At 48.9% G+C, this 11,680-nt stretch overlaps 4 protein-coding genes and 1 pseudogene across 5 annotated transcripts; 2 read left to right on the forward strand and 3 right to left on the reverse strand.

The window, feature by feature from the left end:
- Window positions 1–1,931: 1,931 nt before the first annotated feature.
- PV06_11718 (uncharacterized protein) lies at window positions 1,932–2,252 on the forward strand (the record flags this gene model as incomplete). The annotated part of the gene is made up of 1 exon (XM_016413430.1): window positions 1,932–2,252. One exon carries the CDS (start codon window positions 1,932–1,934, stop codon window positions 2,250–2,252), a length of 321 nt encoding a protein of 106 aa, XP_016256188.1.
- Window positions 2,253–2,543: 291 nt separating this feature from the next.
- On the reverse strand, window positions 2,544–6,102 carry PV06_11719 (uncharacterized protein; the record flags this gene model as incomplete). Its single annotated transcript, XM_016413431.1, has 12 exons — window positions 2,544–2,962; window positions 3,049–3,405; window positions 3,473–3,673; window positions 3,738–3,985; window positions 4,045–4,411; window positions 4,556–4,714; window positions 4,768–4,852; window positions 4,894–5,119; window positions 5,187–5,284; window positions 5,344–5,565; window positions 5,634–5,868; window positions 5,924–6,102. The coding sequence occupies 12 exons, from the start codon at window positions 6,100–6,102 to the stop codon at window positions 2,544–2,546; spliced, it is 2,796 nt and encodes a 931-aa protein (XP_016256189.1).
- A 1,008-nt stretch (window positions 6,103–7,110) lies between these two features.
- Window positions 7,111–8,772, forward strand: PV06_11720 (uncharacterized protein). Its single transcript, XM_016413432.1, has 2 exons — window positions 7,111–7,858; window positions 7,909–8,772. Exons 1-2 carry the CDS (start codon window positions 7,222–7,224, stop codon window positions 8,652–8,654), a joined length of 1,383 nt encoding a protein of 460 aa, XP_016256190.1. The 5' UTR covers window positions 7,111–7,221; the 3' UTR covers window positions 8,655–8,772.
- PV06_11721 (uncharacterized protein) lies at window positions 8,772–9,834 on the reverse strand. The gene has a single exon (XM_016413433.1). The coding sequence runs from the start codon at window positions 9,704–9,706 to the stop codon at window positions 8,861–8,863; it is 846 nt and encodes a 281-aa protein (XP_016256191.1). The 5' UTR covers window positions 9,707–9,834; the 3' UTR covers window positions 8,772–8,860.
- A 1,614-nt stretch (window positions 9,835–11,448) lies between these two features.
- On the reverse strand, window positions 11,449–11,571 carry PV06_11722 (annotated as a pseudogene). Its single transcript has one exon. The product of its transcript is annotated as a tRNA-OTHER (tRNA).
- Between the last annotated feature and the right edge of the window lie 109 nt (window positions 11,572–11,680).

Consider the following 11,680-nt stretch of genomic DNA (forward strand, 5'->3'; position numbering starts at 1 on the left):
GGTCGATCTATTGGGCTATTCTAGAGCGGAACTGGAACCGTTCATCCAAATAATACGAGAGCTATGCCAGAACCCTAGGAAGCATCACCCGGAAACCTTTGAGAGATTCAGTCAAAGATATATAGAGCTGTTCGAGAAAGTCGACAAGAGATTTCAGGCTAGAAGGCTTCAATTACTGAAGGAATGAGACAGATAAGCTAGCTAGATACCTTCAATCAATGTTTAGCCTTCAGGACTAAAGGTATCTATTAAGAGGGAGGAGGGTACGGGCAATGTCAGCTCTGCATTCATGCGGAGGGCATTGTAACCATCCTGCGTGATCACGCATTGACTTTGGGGAGTGGCTCAATGCGGCAACGGTGAAATCGGCAGAGCAAGAAACGCTTGTTCGTCCTGTTGGTCTAACCGCCTTTGGAGGTACCCAGAATTGGGACACCCTATTTCGTCCCGTTGGTCTAACCGCCTTTGGAGGTGGCCCAAAATTGGGACACCCTACTTGAAATATAAGGACAGGTACCACACTCGTATTGTCTGTTCGGCAACGCAATGCGAGAACTTCATCATGCGAGCTTTGATCTCCTCGCGGCGCCTCCGACGGGCTACAAAACCCCACACGCCAAGAATGCCCATCCGAAGTCGTCTGAAGGTCTACCTTGGTCGTTTGTACGATCGGGTATTCTGGCTAGGCTCTGATCCAGAATTCAATCCTCACGTTCCTTTCCACCAAGAACCCCCATCCTACTATTATGGCGGCCGATATCTTAGATTGGCACCGGACATCCATGATGACTCTCGTTCAGATAGCGAAACGTTAACACTCCCATTCGATGACGACGCATACGAAGGCAGTTTCTCAAACGAGACGGAGTCTGAGGTGAAGCTACTACTGGGATGAATACTTCGAGGGGCAATGTGTAAATGTTTTCCAGTGAAATCGGCGATTATACAATTAGCGGTACACGTCTGAATAAGTCTACTTGTCCTTTGGCCTCTAGTTTACCACAACGTACCTGTCACGAAAGGCCCATAACAAGGCCTCCTGGGCAAACCTAAGCCTCCAGAGAAACCGTAGTTTATAATTCTTGGCACTTTAAGCCCTATTGGAAATTGTCATGCTGGCTATTCACATCAGCTTCAGCAAATGCTCTTCTACATCCAACCAATGACATTCAAAAGTAATCTACCTTTTCTCTGCACGGTGGGTAACAACGCCGGTGTATTCGTACGCGCTTTACACCAGAGAGTGACGTAGCCCTCTAGATCCGATATATGACAACTTATACAATCTCAAACCAATCAAGGGGAGGGGCCCAATTGCTAGCCCGTCGAAATCTTTGAGATCCTCACGTCCTTAAAATGGGACCTTCCCCTGGGGCCCTATTTCGAATAAATAAGAACCAAGATCTCTCTAGGCCTCTCGTGTTTGCATGTAAATTCACCTGTTTAGCTGAATAGGGAGACTTCCTTCAAATGGCTAACATAAGACCGAGCAACCTCGAACGACGAAAGTTAAGAGACGAATGCCAGAAGCTTCTTTCAAAACATATTGGTGTGTAAAATGACCTCTGCGGGATGCCACAGCTAACTTGATTCTAAGAGAACAAATTAGGAATTAAAGTGGCCCCGTCGCAGGTCCGTCTCATGCCAAAAGTGTCTGATTTTTATCGATGGAAATTCATTCCATGCGACTCAGAGAGGTCCACAGGAGAAAGCTGTTTCTCTTTGGTGCCTGGCAAGGTCGACCGAGTTGTTGCGACCACAGACACGGTTGAAGATAAAGTTCGGAGCAGGCTAACTGAGCTCTTTTCAAAAAATATAAGCGACCACTCTGCTGGCGCCTATAGAGAATTATGTGAAGGAGTGGATAAGACGTTTGAGGCTGTTCCGTCAATCCTGACCTTGGCAGATGCTTCGAATTCTATCGTCTCGGTATGGAAAAGCAATATCGGAGCTCGAAGAGAATACTATCTAACAATGTATACAGCTACAAATTCCTGAAATCAGCTTCAGTGCGAAAATTGAGCAGCCTGAAAACGACAATGCTCGCCTTTTCCATGAGCTATGCCAGTGGAAAGATAAAGCGACGGCTGAATCTAGACACAGACAACTTGCGGAAGAAGAAGCCTGTCGCCAATATGACTTCATTCAGCAGCTTCAAAATAAGATTCGGGACTATTCTGAAACGGCAAATCGCCTCACAGGCTGCGTTAGGACCTGCTTTCAGGGACTGGACAAAGTCCTCCCCACTCTAGAGGAGCTGAAGTCAGAATTAACTGTGGAAGTTGCCGTAGCTAGATAGATTTGAAGCACGAGTTGAGTGAAAGGACTAGACTTCCACTATAGTACCATGTCATTGCATTCAATTCGTAACAATGCAGGTCAGGTCAGTGGCGATTTCCGATTAGTATCACTCCCTGAATCGCCTTGGATCTCGAAAAGACCAGCCTAAGGCGGGAGCATCAGATCAGGCTCTAAGGCAATCAAACAGGCAAGTGCACAGTATATTTATCCTATCTACTTGTCTAACCCAAATGTCCAAACCCCTAGGATTTATGGTGATGCAGCGCATCAAACTCCGCAACATCGTCGGGATGGACGTTTTCTGGAGGCTCCCAGGTACTTTCATTGTCTGGATAACCAAACCACTTCACTAAATATTGGACTTGTCTTCTGATCTGACGTTTGCCCAGCAATTTCTCGATCTTCCACTGATTGTCTTCTGGATCTATAGCAGCGGGTCGACTGTAACTCAAATCTTGGATACAGGTATGTGATTGCACCACCTCAGCCCGGGGTGGCACGGCGGTGGGAGGGCTTGGGTTCGAGACTAGCATTTCGCAATCACCGCCGACCTCTGCAGAAACTTTCGTGTTCGCACCTAGAGTTAGATCGAGGCTGGAAAATTCGTCCTGTGTAGTGCCTTGAACGTCTGAAACGTCCAGGTCATCAATAGATGAGTCGCCTGTGATCTTGATTAGGCATGCTATACCATAGTTGCTAGTATTCAATACGCACTGCGGGGTCGGGTAAGTATTGGAAACCTCTCACCGGACTTATCGAAAACGTTTGTGAGGTCAACCACCTCGATCTGGTCGAAGTGGGGCGCTGGTCGCGATTGACGGATGATCTCTGGGTCGATCGGCATCGTGACGGCGGCAGCCTCTGACGGGGTGGCCCAGGGAGAGGGACAGTCCTTTCGAGTTTCAGGCATTGCTTCGAACAGGCCACTTGACAGGGATGATAACGAACTGTCGATGCTGAAGCAGTCATCACCAGCATCCCAAACGCTGTCCGCTTGTGATGCGCGGCGTGAAGTGGAACTGCTGATCACCGACAGCGTTTGGATCCCGCCGGGGTGGTTGGGATCAAAGTTCAGGGCTGAGGTGTTAACAAATTTACGGTCGTCTGTATCTTCAGAGGTGTGCCGCTTAGGCCCTGATTTGCGACTAGGTCTTAGTTTTGAGGCTCGCACGTCTGGCAGCATCAGGAGCCGCAAGCTCAGAATTCAGGCTCCGATCTGGCGAATATTGACGCTTTTGTGCGCGGTGCGGCTTGAGAGTACTGTGGATGTCTTCCAGATGGTGCCAAAGGCCGGACTCCGAAAAGAGCACCGTAGAGCATAACAGATGTGGACATGGAAAGTAATCCTCGGTGTCCAGACTCGCGACATATTCTGGGATGCATTCAGATATATGCCGCTGCCAGATCGTTCGATTTGGGTACTGTTTCATCCTCACCGCCGCCGGACGCCCGACTTTGCTGAGACAACCGCAACAATACCCGGTGCAGGCAACAGCGTGGCGGAAAGTGACCGGGTCGCATCGGAAGGGAACGTCGAGATTGTCGATGTGAGTTTGGCAGTGAGTCGGTCTCGTTGGTTATCCAACAGCTGCATCGGAAACAAAACTCGGCGAAACCGAACTGTTTGGTGTGATGGCCTTTGGAGCACCGGTATATATGCTTCCACCTGTCTTTGACGGCGACACTATATTTCACCTGTCAGCAGCTGGAACGATGGCGGTGGTTGGCAAGAATGTCTCTTACTCTTTGATGTTCCGGTTGCAGGAAGGTACTGGACAGGTATCTCCCATGGGCCGTAACTCTTCCTGATATGCAACGCGAAAATCGTTTGCCCGGAGAGCAACAAGGTCTCGGAGGGCAGAGATCCCTTCTGGACTTCGCAGAGGGACAGCGAGCGGTAGAGTCCGGGCCAGGCGGTCACGTTCAGGAACCATGTGGCGGACGACGCGATTGAAATAACTGCGACGCCAGTCCCCGTGGTCATCTGCCTCACTTTGAGTGGTCTGGACTCGCCGTTCAAATTTGCGGTAGTTCCCCAACTCTTCGTCCACCAGCAGCTGTCGCCGATCATAAGCCTGACGCCTCTTAGCCTTCAGTTCTTTACGCTCGTCTTCGGCGATGTCAGCGGTGAGTTGAAGAGAGAGGTTCTCAATTTGTTCGCAAAGGGCGACAAATTTCGGGCGGTGCTTTAGTTAATCCAAACTTTTGCTTGGAATTGACTGCGGGAGATCGGGATGTCTCTTCATTGACGCACTGCGAAAGTCCTCTGTAAGGTCCCGCCGTGGTTCCAGCCCGAGGAAGACAGCGGCACCGTCCACGTTACTTGTATTGTCCAGATAGTGGCCAACAAGAGTTCTTGGGTTTCTGTGCGCGGCGAACTTCATCACCTGTCCAAGCGAGTAGCCTCCATCTGCTGCCGGGTCAGCTTCTCGTACAGTGAATTGGCTCGGTGTAAGATCGCCCTACCGTCTACTTTGATCAGCGCTTCGCGGCGAGAGGCATGTAGTCCCATCCCTCCTGGAAAGCCAGCCCTTTTCGCCCAATCGGAACACTGGTGCCCCATGCGGACTCGTTCTTTACTTTCTTGGTTACTCCATCTGCGGACATCTCGGGAAAGACTGGGTCGTCCAAAACGGCGTCCGCCCACTCCATGATCATAAACCTCCTCCTGGGCGGCGGTCTGGCATCGAGGACCGCCTCGATGGTGTTGTAGTCCTTAAATGCGCCAGCCGAAATAATGACAGCCAATAAAAACAAAAGGCCGTTGACGAGCAAAGGAGGCGTAGGATTCAGTCTCTCGTATAGCGGATGCTTCGGTCTGTATGTCGACGGAAGTGTAAGCAACGGGGATCTAAGCCTGGAAGCGGCCGACATTAACCACTCACTTGTTGGGATTGTCTTGCATGCCTTTTGTGTGTTCTCTTTTGAACCGTATCTTGATCTCCGGCTCTCCGTCTTTCCATGCGACCATGCAGAGAAGGTCCTGTTGGACATTGTTACCACCGACCGCGTTATTCCATCTCCTCTGGCTCAGGATCAGACCTTGTACTTTGCCTTGCAGATTTCTTGTAATCTTGCAGAGGTGTAGCAGTGCATCTTCAATAGGGCACTGCAGTCCACTCGGCTCGCTTCATGGGCGTAATCGTGATGATCGTTCAGCCAGAGGAACTCTTCCATAGCGACATAGTTCTCTATCGTCAAATAGGTGGGTTCTTTCTCCTCGATGGACAGCGGAATTTTGTATCTAAGCACATGTTTGATGTACTTTCTCTCGTCAGCAAATGAAACCACACGTTGGCGCTCTAGCTCAGGAAGCGCTTCAACACACTTACAGGAGCCATCGAGTCATGAACGTCTTTAGGGATGGTAAGGTGAGTCTCCCTCTGCCATTGCGACATGAACTTTCGAATCTTATTCCGTATCGTCTTGACCGTCGCCCGTTTCTTGTTCTTATCCAGGGCCTTTTCCTTGTCCAGCCTACCAGGCGTCGCGCGTCCGACCACTTCGGCGAAGTGTTTCATAACTTCCATGCTGCGAGGATCGGACCCCGGATATTTCCTTTCGTACCTAGTCCTTGTCAGGTTTCTCTCAGACACTCGAGCAAGGCTTCCTGGTGGCATACGCTTTCCAAACCTCCATCATCGCCTCGTACCCGGGTTTAGTGCTCTCAGCAAGTTCTGCATAAACAGGCTTCCCGTCGATCCCCGACCTGTCCCCGGAGAGCCCATCCTCTAATGCCGCCTCTATCTGCTCGTCTGGGTTTAGACCCTTCCAACTTCTTTTCTCGTTCTTGATGCTCATAGTTGATGGCTCCCGAGTGTCCCAAAGACCTATACCTGTGCCAAGAAGGGAAAGAAGAAGCCGTACTAGGAGCCCGGTCAGAGGATGTGAAAAGAGTTAACGAAGATCAAGTCACTCGACAAAAAAGAGAGGGAAGGTACGGAGAGGAGGGGAGGGGAGAATCGACGACAAAGCAGGCAGAAACCCAACGAGACATTGGAAGGGGCAGGGGCACTATTTCTGGGAACCCTCCCTCGCGCCGGAGGCACAAGGCACGTCGTGCGAGGCCCATCACGCTCATGAAGACCGGCTCGTTCTCGCAGGGTCGAGGAGGCAACGTGCCGTGGTGCGTTTCCAGGGAACCCCCCTAGGAGCCTCGTTTTCGGGCCCTCGTTAAAACTTGACAGTCTGGAGGAGGGACGACTTTTGGGCCCCTGCCCCGATGTGGCCAGCAAGGTGAGCTGGCCCAGCCGAGCCTGAGCCGACGTTGAGCCGGACGCGAGCCAGCCTGAGCAAAAGCGGCGCGAGGTCACGTGAGTCAGAAGGTGGCCGGGCGTCGAGATTCCGGTCATAAAACAGTGTTGTTTGTACATGTGAGGCAGACTTGACCCGTCTGTAAGGCTCAACTGGTTGATCAGGTAGGCTTGCTCAATGCATTCGTGCTCAAGAATTGACTAGAGGATCTCAAATCATGCTGTACCTCAGTACAGAATCAGGAAGATCGCCAAATGGGTTCCGTTGGAGGAATGGTTTGTCTCGGGCCCGCTACGTCAGCCGGTACAGATTTCGCCGTATTAGGCTGGAGTTCAGTACTTCTATCAATAGCACCTCAAATATAGTAGCTCTTTACCTTAGCTTTCGGCCATGTGTCGCTAACCAACAAGACCAGGAATGGCCAGTTCGCAATTACTGGCTGTGAAGTGTTTTATTGCTGTCATTTGATTTCTCTCTGCGAAGTTGAAATGCTGGAGCGCTAACAGGCAGCGAGCCAGGCTACGTTTCTCCTCATCTGCCACCCTTTCCTCATCTGCCACCTCTCCTCATCTGCCACCTCTCCTCATCTGCCACCTCTCCTCATCTGCCACCTCTCCTCATCTGCCACCCTTGCTTCATCTGCCACCTCTATCTAGGATTAGACCCATGGTGAGGAAACCATGCTTATATCCAAACTGCCTAAAGTCCACTCGCCGTCGAGAAAAACACGACAATCTACCTCACTACCAATGCCTAGAATGTGAAGCGGTCGCCCCTCGAAAGCTGCAATCGCAACATTGCCATCCATCATTTACCACCCAACCCCTTACACGTCCGCCGACCCCTTCAATCTGTCGAAACAAACCCGAGCCTTGTTGGTGTTCACGATGCCCTATTCAGGAGAGCAAGAATATCACACGTCACAAGAAAACACCACATTATATCTGTGAAACATGTGACTCGGAAGGTGGCAAGAAGGTTTTCATCGGAGAGGTCATTGCTCACAGGCATAAAAGATTCCACCAGGGCCATATTGTCTCTAAGATAAGAGAGGGCGATCGTACTGAGCATACACCCTTGACTTCAGTCAATGTAAGCCCGGAGAATTCGGCGCATAGATTGAACATATGTCTCCAACCAAGATTGAATGACCATACCACGGCAAATGGTGCGCAAGCGAGTGTGGAACTTTCTAGGACAAGAAGTCCCGGTCGGCCTTCGCTGGAGGAGTTAGCTGCGACGTTACGAGAATCACAACGGATTGTCTGTGTCGTAGGTGCAGGTATCTCGACATCTGCAGGAAGTACGCACAAGCCCTATTTGTCGTGCATCCGAGCACTAACATTACCCCAGTTCCTGATTTCCGTTCTGCTCAGGGACTCTTTGTACAGCTTGAGACGGAACATGGCCTTGCTGAAGGCTCAGGCAAGGAGATCCTTTCCGCGTCCGTCTACGAGCATGAAAGCACCACAGCAGCACTGCACAGCTTTGTTCGTAAGTTCACAGAACTCGTTGATGCTGCACGACCTACCCCATTTCATCATTTCTTGGATCGAATTGCGGCCAAAGGCAAACTCCAACGTCTCTTTACAATGAACATCGACGATTTGGACGTCTCAATGCCTAATCTAATCACGAAAAGGCCGCTTCCTTTACATGGCCCTTGGCCGAAAACAATTCAGCTTCACGGTACTATCAGCAAAATGGAATGCACGAAGTGCCATAGGATCAGTGATCTTGATGGGGCTTTATTTGTGGGACCGTCTATGCCTTCATGCCCGCGGTGCAGCAAGCAGACCCGCAAACATGGGCTGAGGCCGCGTTTCACGCTTTACGACGAAAGTGCCAGAGACGATCCTGCTATTGGCAATGCCGAGCAAGAGGATACCAAATCAAGACCAGATCTTGTTCTCGTGGTAGGAACTAGCTTGCAGATTCCTTCTGTCACAAGATTGATTCACAACTTCGGCCACTTCGCCAAAATCCTGTGGATTAACAAAGAGCCACCACCAGAACTTCCTTTCGGCTTAGACTACATATATAGGGCTCCTTGTGATGATTTTGCGAGGTGGATTTCGTCTGAAGTTGAAAGCGACTAGGGGGGACTCTCGATGTTAGGTTGTCAAATTTTAAAGGTCTAAGAGAACTCTCCGTTCATAAAAACACCAATAGAAATCTAAAGGAAGCTTCATATGGGCATTGAATCTACAGTTGATGATATCTCCATGTGAAAAGGATGTAACACTCAGCATGAATTTACCCACTCTTCATATGGGTCACAATTGAATTCTGGGTGCAATATTTCCTACGTTGGAAAACCACGACAACCCTCGTCCCGGACTGCGCAGTTCTCTTTTTCAAGCTCTCTCTCAAGATCCCCAGCCGATGCAAATCCCTTGGTCCAGCATTTCTCGATAATAGAACCCAGCCATACCTCGCTTGTTGACGGAAGTGTTTCCCGTCGAGGCCAAGTCGTCGGATCCCCCACTTGCTGCCAGTCTTCATAGATATCAAACGAACAATGTTGACCAGTTATGATCTCAAACATTACTGCCCCAAATTGTCCAATATCGGTTAGAATAGAAAATCCATATTTATCGCAGCCTTTAAGGTCCCATTCGAGATGCATTAAAGAAGATTCAGAGAAGTCAATGAGCCTGATATTCATATCATCGTCATACACGATATTATCCAGCCGGAAGTCACAGATGATAACACGTTTAGTATGTGCGAAGGCCATAGTACGCGCCAAGTGAAGTAACCAGAAGAGCTGACGAGACCTTTTTAGCCGGATCTCGCCTAGATGCTGCCGTAGGTCGCCATTCATCAACGGCATCTGGATTGAGGGTTCTTCGGAGTCGACGTTATAACAGCGGATAATCCCAGGATGGTCGCCTAGCCTTTTATAGATAGCTTTTTCGTGCTTGAAAGACATGATGGCAACGGCGAGCTCGTTGTAGTTGTCTTCATTGTGGTCCAATATTCTGTCATGAACAGGAACACCATCAATTTCGGACAACTTCGATATCCGGGGGATTTTGAAGGCGTATCCTCCTCGATTGACGACAATGCCTGCACCACCCACTCCAATAATCTCATCTTTCACAATTGTGCCGTCGAGATATAGGTAGTTTGCGATGTCCGATGTCATGAATAGTTGGGTCCGTCTGTATATGAGTCGGGTGGCTAGGTTGGTGGGCGAAGCGCGTAAGAAGGGCTAAACAAGTTGATATTCCGTGGCAAAAGCTTCGATCACGAAATGCCTGCTTAGGGAGAACTCTAGACATAAATGCATTGAGAGGTTGAGCTGAGTTGTTGATTGTCGCTGCTCAACGACGGCCCATTGGCGCACTTTCTTGGCAATGCCCCTGCCCAGATTTAGGTAGCGCATATATTTGTTTTCCTTGCCTCACTTTAACTAACTTGTTATTCTTAATCTACCCCACCTTGCGCCTCTCCTAGAGCTCGTGCTTGCTACTTCCACACATAGACCCATGTCCTTTACTAGAGCCTAGTGGAAGACAAGGCGCGGGCCGGTATATGTACATCGAGAATCTTATCTTAGTCGGGATGATAGTATCTACTAGAGGAGTTGGTACATATAAAGAGGGTCATTGCTCTCTCGTGCGATTCCCTACTCATACAGAACTAAAATTTTTGGCATCGACACCTAAGGATATTCGATTCCAAACCCTTCCGCTTCATCGAGAGAAGGTTAATAACTGGCATACCTCAATTATCTACCATGCCGAATCCAAAAGGTTGTGGCTGCAAGATCGAACACCCTGCCAGGCGACGTTTTCCGGACTGTTCTAAAACACCAAACTCTCAAATTTCGTGCCTCTTGACTCACATCCCCAAAAACAGAACACATGTTTGTAATCGACAGGATGTTCAGAGACACACTTTCGAAAATATTCATCCGGCCTCGTCGACTCGGCGTCACGAAAACTGCTGGAATCATCGCGTCCCGGGAGGTTATTATCACAACGGACAGTTTCATGGCCCATTGTATATGAGAACCGCCTTCTGAAGGCGGTCAGCCATCATTTCGGACGTGTCTTGAGTGCAATGATGCGGCATCAATTGCCACAACGGAATCTTGTGTCGTGAAGAGATTAATGGGACATTCATTGCTGAAAGGAGAATTCTTCCTGTCTCTCACTCCCTCATACGGTTAGCGAAGTACGAACAGAGATATCATCCACTAAGAATTGTTCTTGCGACATGACAAAGTCATGATATACGCAGAGCATTTCTATATCTGGCCCGGCGAGCCGGGCAGGCCTCCAACATCTTGTTGGAATTTAGTGTCCTTCCTCACAATTTCTCCAACTAGTTTACGAGTAGCAAGCGGAGATTCAAGCTTGTCAAGTAACAATAGGGGGCTTGTAGGGGGATGTATTTCTCACAATCACACACTCTTCCACGTCTCTCACACTCTTCCACGTCTCTCACAATCTGCCTTACAACATTATATTGGTCTTTCTAAGGCGCCTACGCTCCTAGATAAGTAGTGCGTACGTAGGCGTCGTATCTGCGAAGGAATGCAATTTCTCAAGAGCTGCGGCGGACCACACGCCAAGCTGCATGATCGCCTCATTATAGTCCCCTCCCGCCTCTTTGACTTCAAGGCCACAACCGAGGAAAAAGGGTGCTTATGTATACGTCTGCCATGTGAAACTCGGTCGAGACGAGTTGAGAAATTGAGAATTGCAGTCCTTTCGCAACTTGGTTGGCACGCCGCGAAGAATATTACTACTCGAAATATTAAGAGATACCTATATTTAGCTATTTTACTAGGGTTTTCCTAAGAAGAAAAAATAAGAGTAGTATTTAACAATATTTTAGTCGTATACTTAAAAGAATTAAAAAAAGAGAATAAATAAATAATGGGGACTCTAGGATTCGAACCTAGGACCTTACCCTCGCTCCCTCGCACCTCCTTAAAGCCTTACTTTGAGGAGGTCGCAAGAGAGATTAGTTGGATATACGCTACCACTGCGCCAAGTCCCCTTTTTCCTTATTTTTATATAAGTTTTAGTCTTTTTATTATAAATACCCTTTTTTTAAATTTAATAAAATATAAAATTTCGTTAAATATAAATATATTATTTTTATTTAT

Source organism: Exophiala oligosperma, assembly GCF_000835515.1.
Source record: "Exophiala oligosperma strain CBS 72588 unplaced genomic scaffold supercont1.55, whole genome shotgun sequence".
Classification (NCBI taxonomy): Eukaryota; Fungi; Ascomycota; class Eurotiomycetes; order Chaetothyriales; family Herpotrichiellaceae; genus Exophiala; species Exophiala oligosperma.

Coding starts and splice junctions, on each gene's coding strand:
- PV06_11721 (XM_016413433.1), bottom strand. CDS start 9,706: ATGACATCGGACATCGCAAACTACCTATATCTCGACGGCACAATTGTG.
- PV06_11720 (XM_016413432.1), top strand. CDS start 7,222: ATGGTGAGGAAACCATGCTTATATCCAAACTGCCTAAAGTCCACTCGC. Junction 7,859..7,908: donor TATCTCGACATCTGCAGGAA/GTACGCACAAGC, acceptor ACATTACCCCAG/TTCCTGATTTCCGTTCTGCT.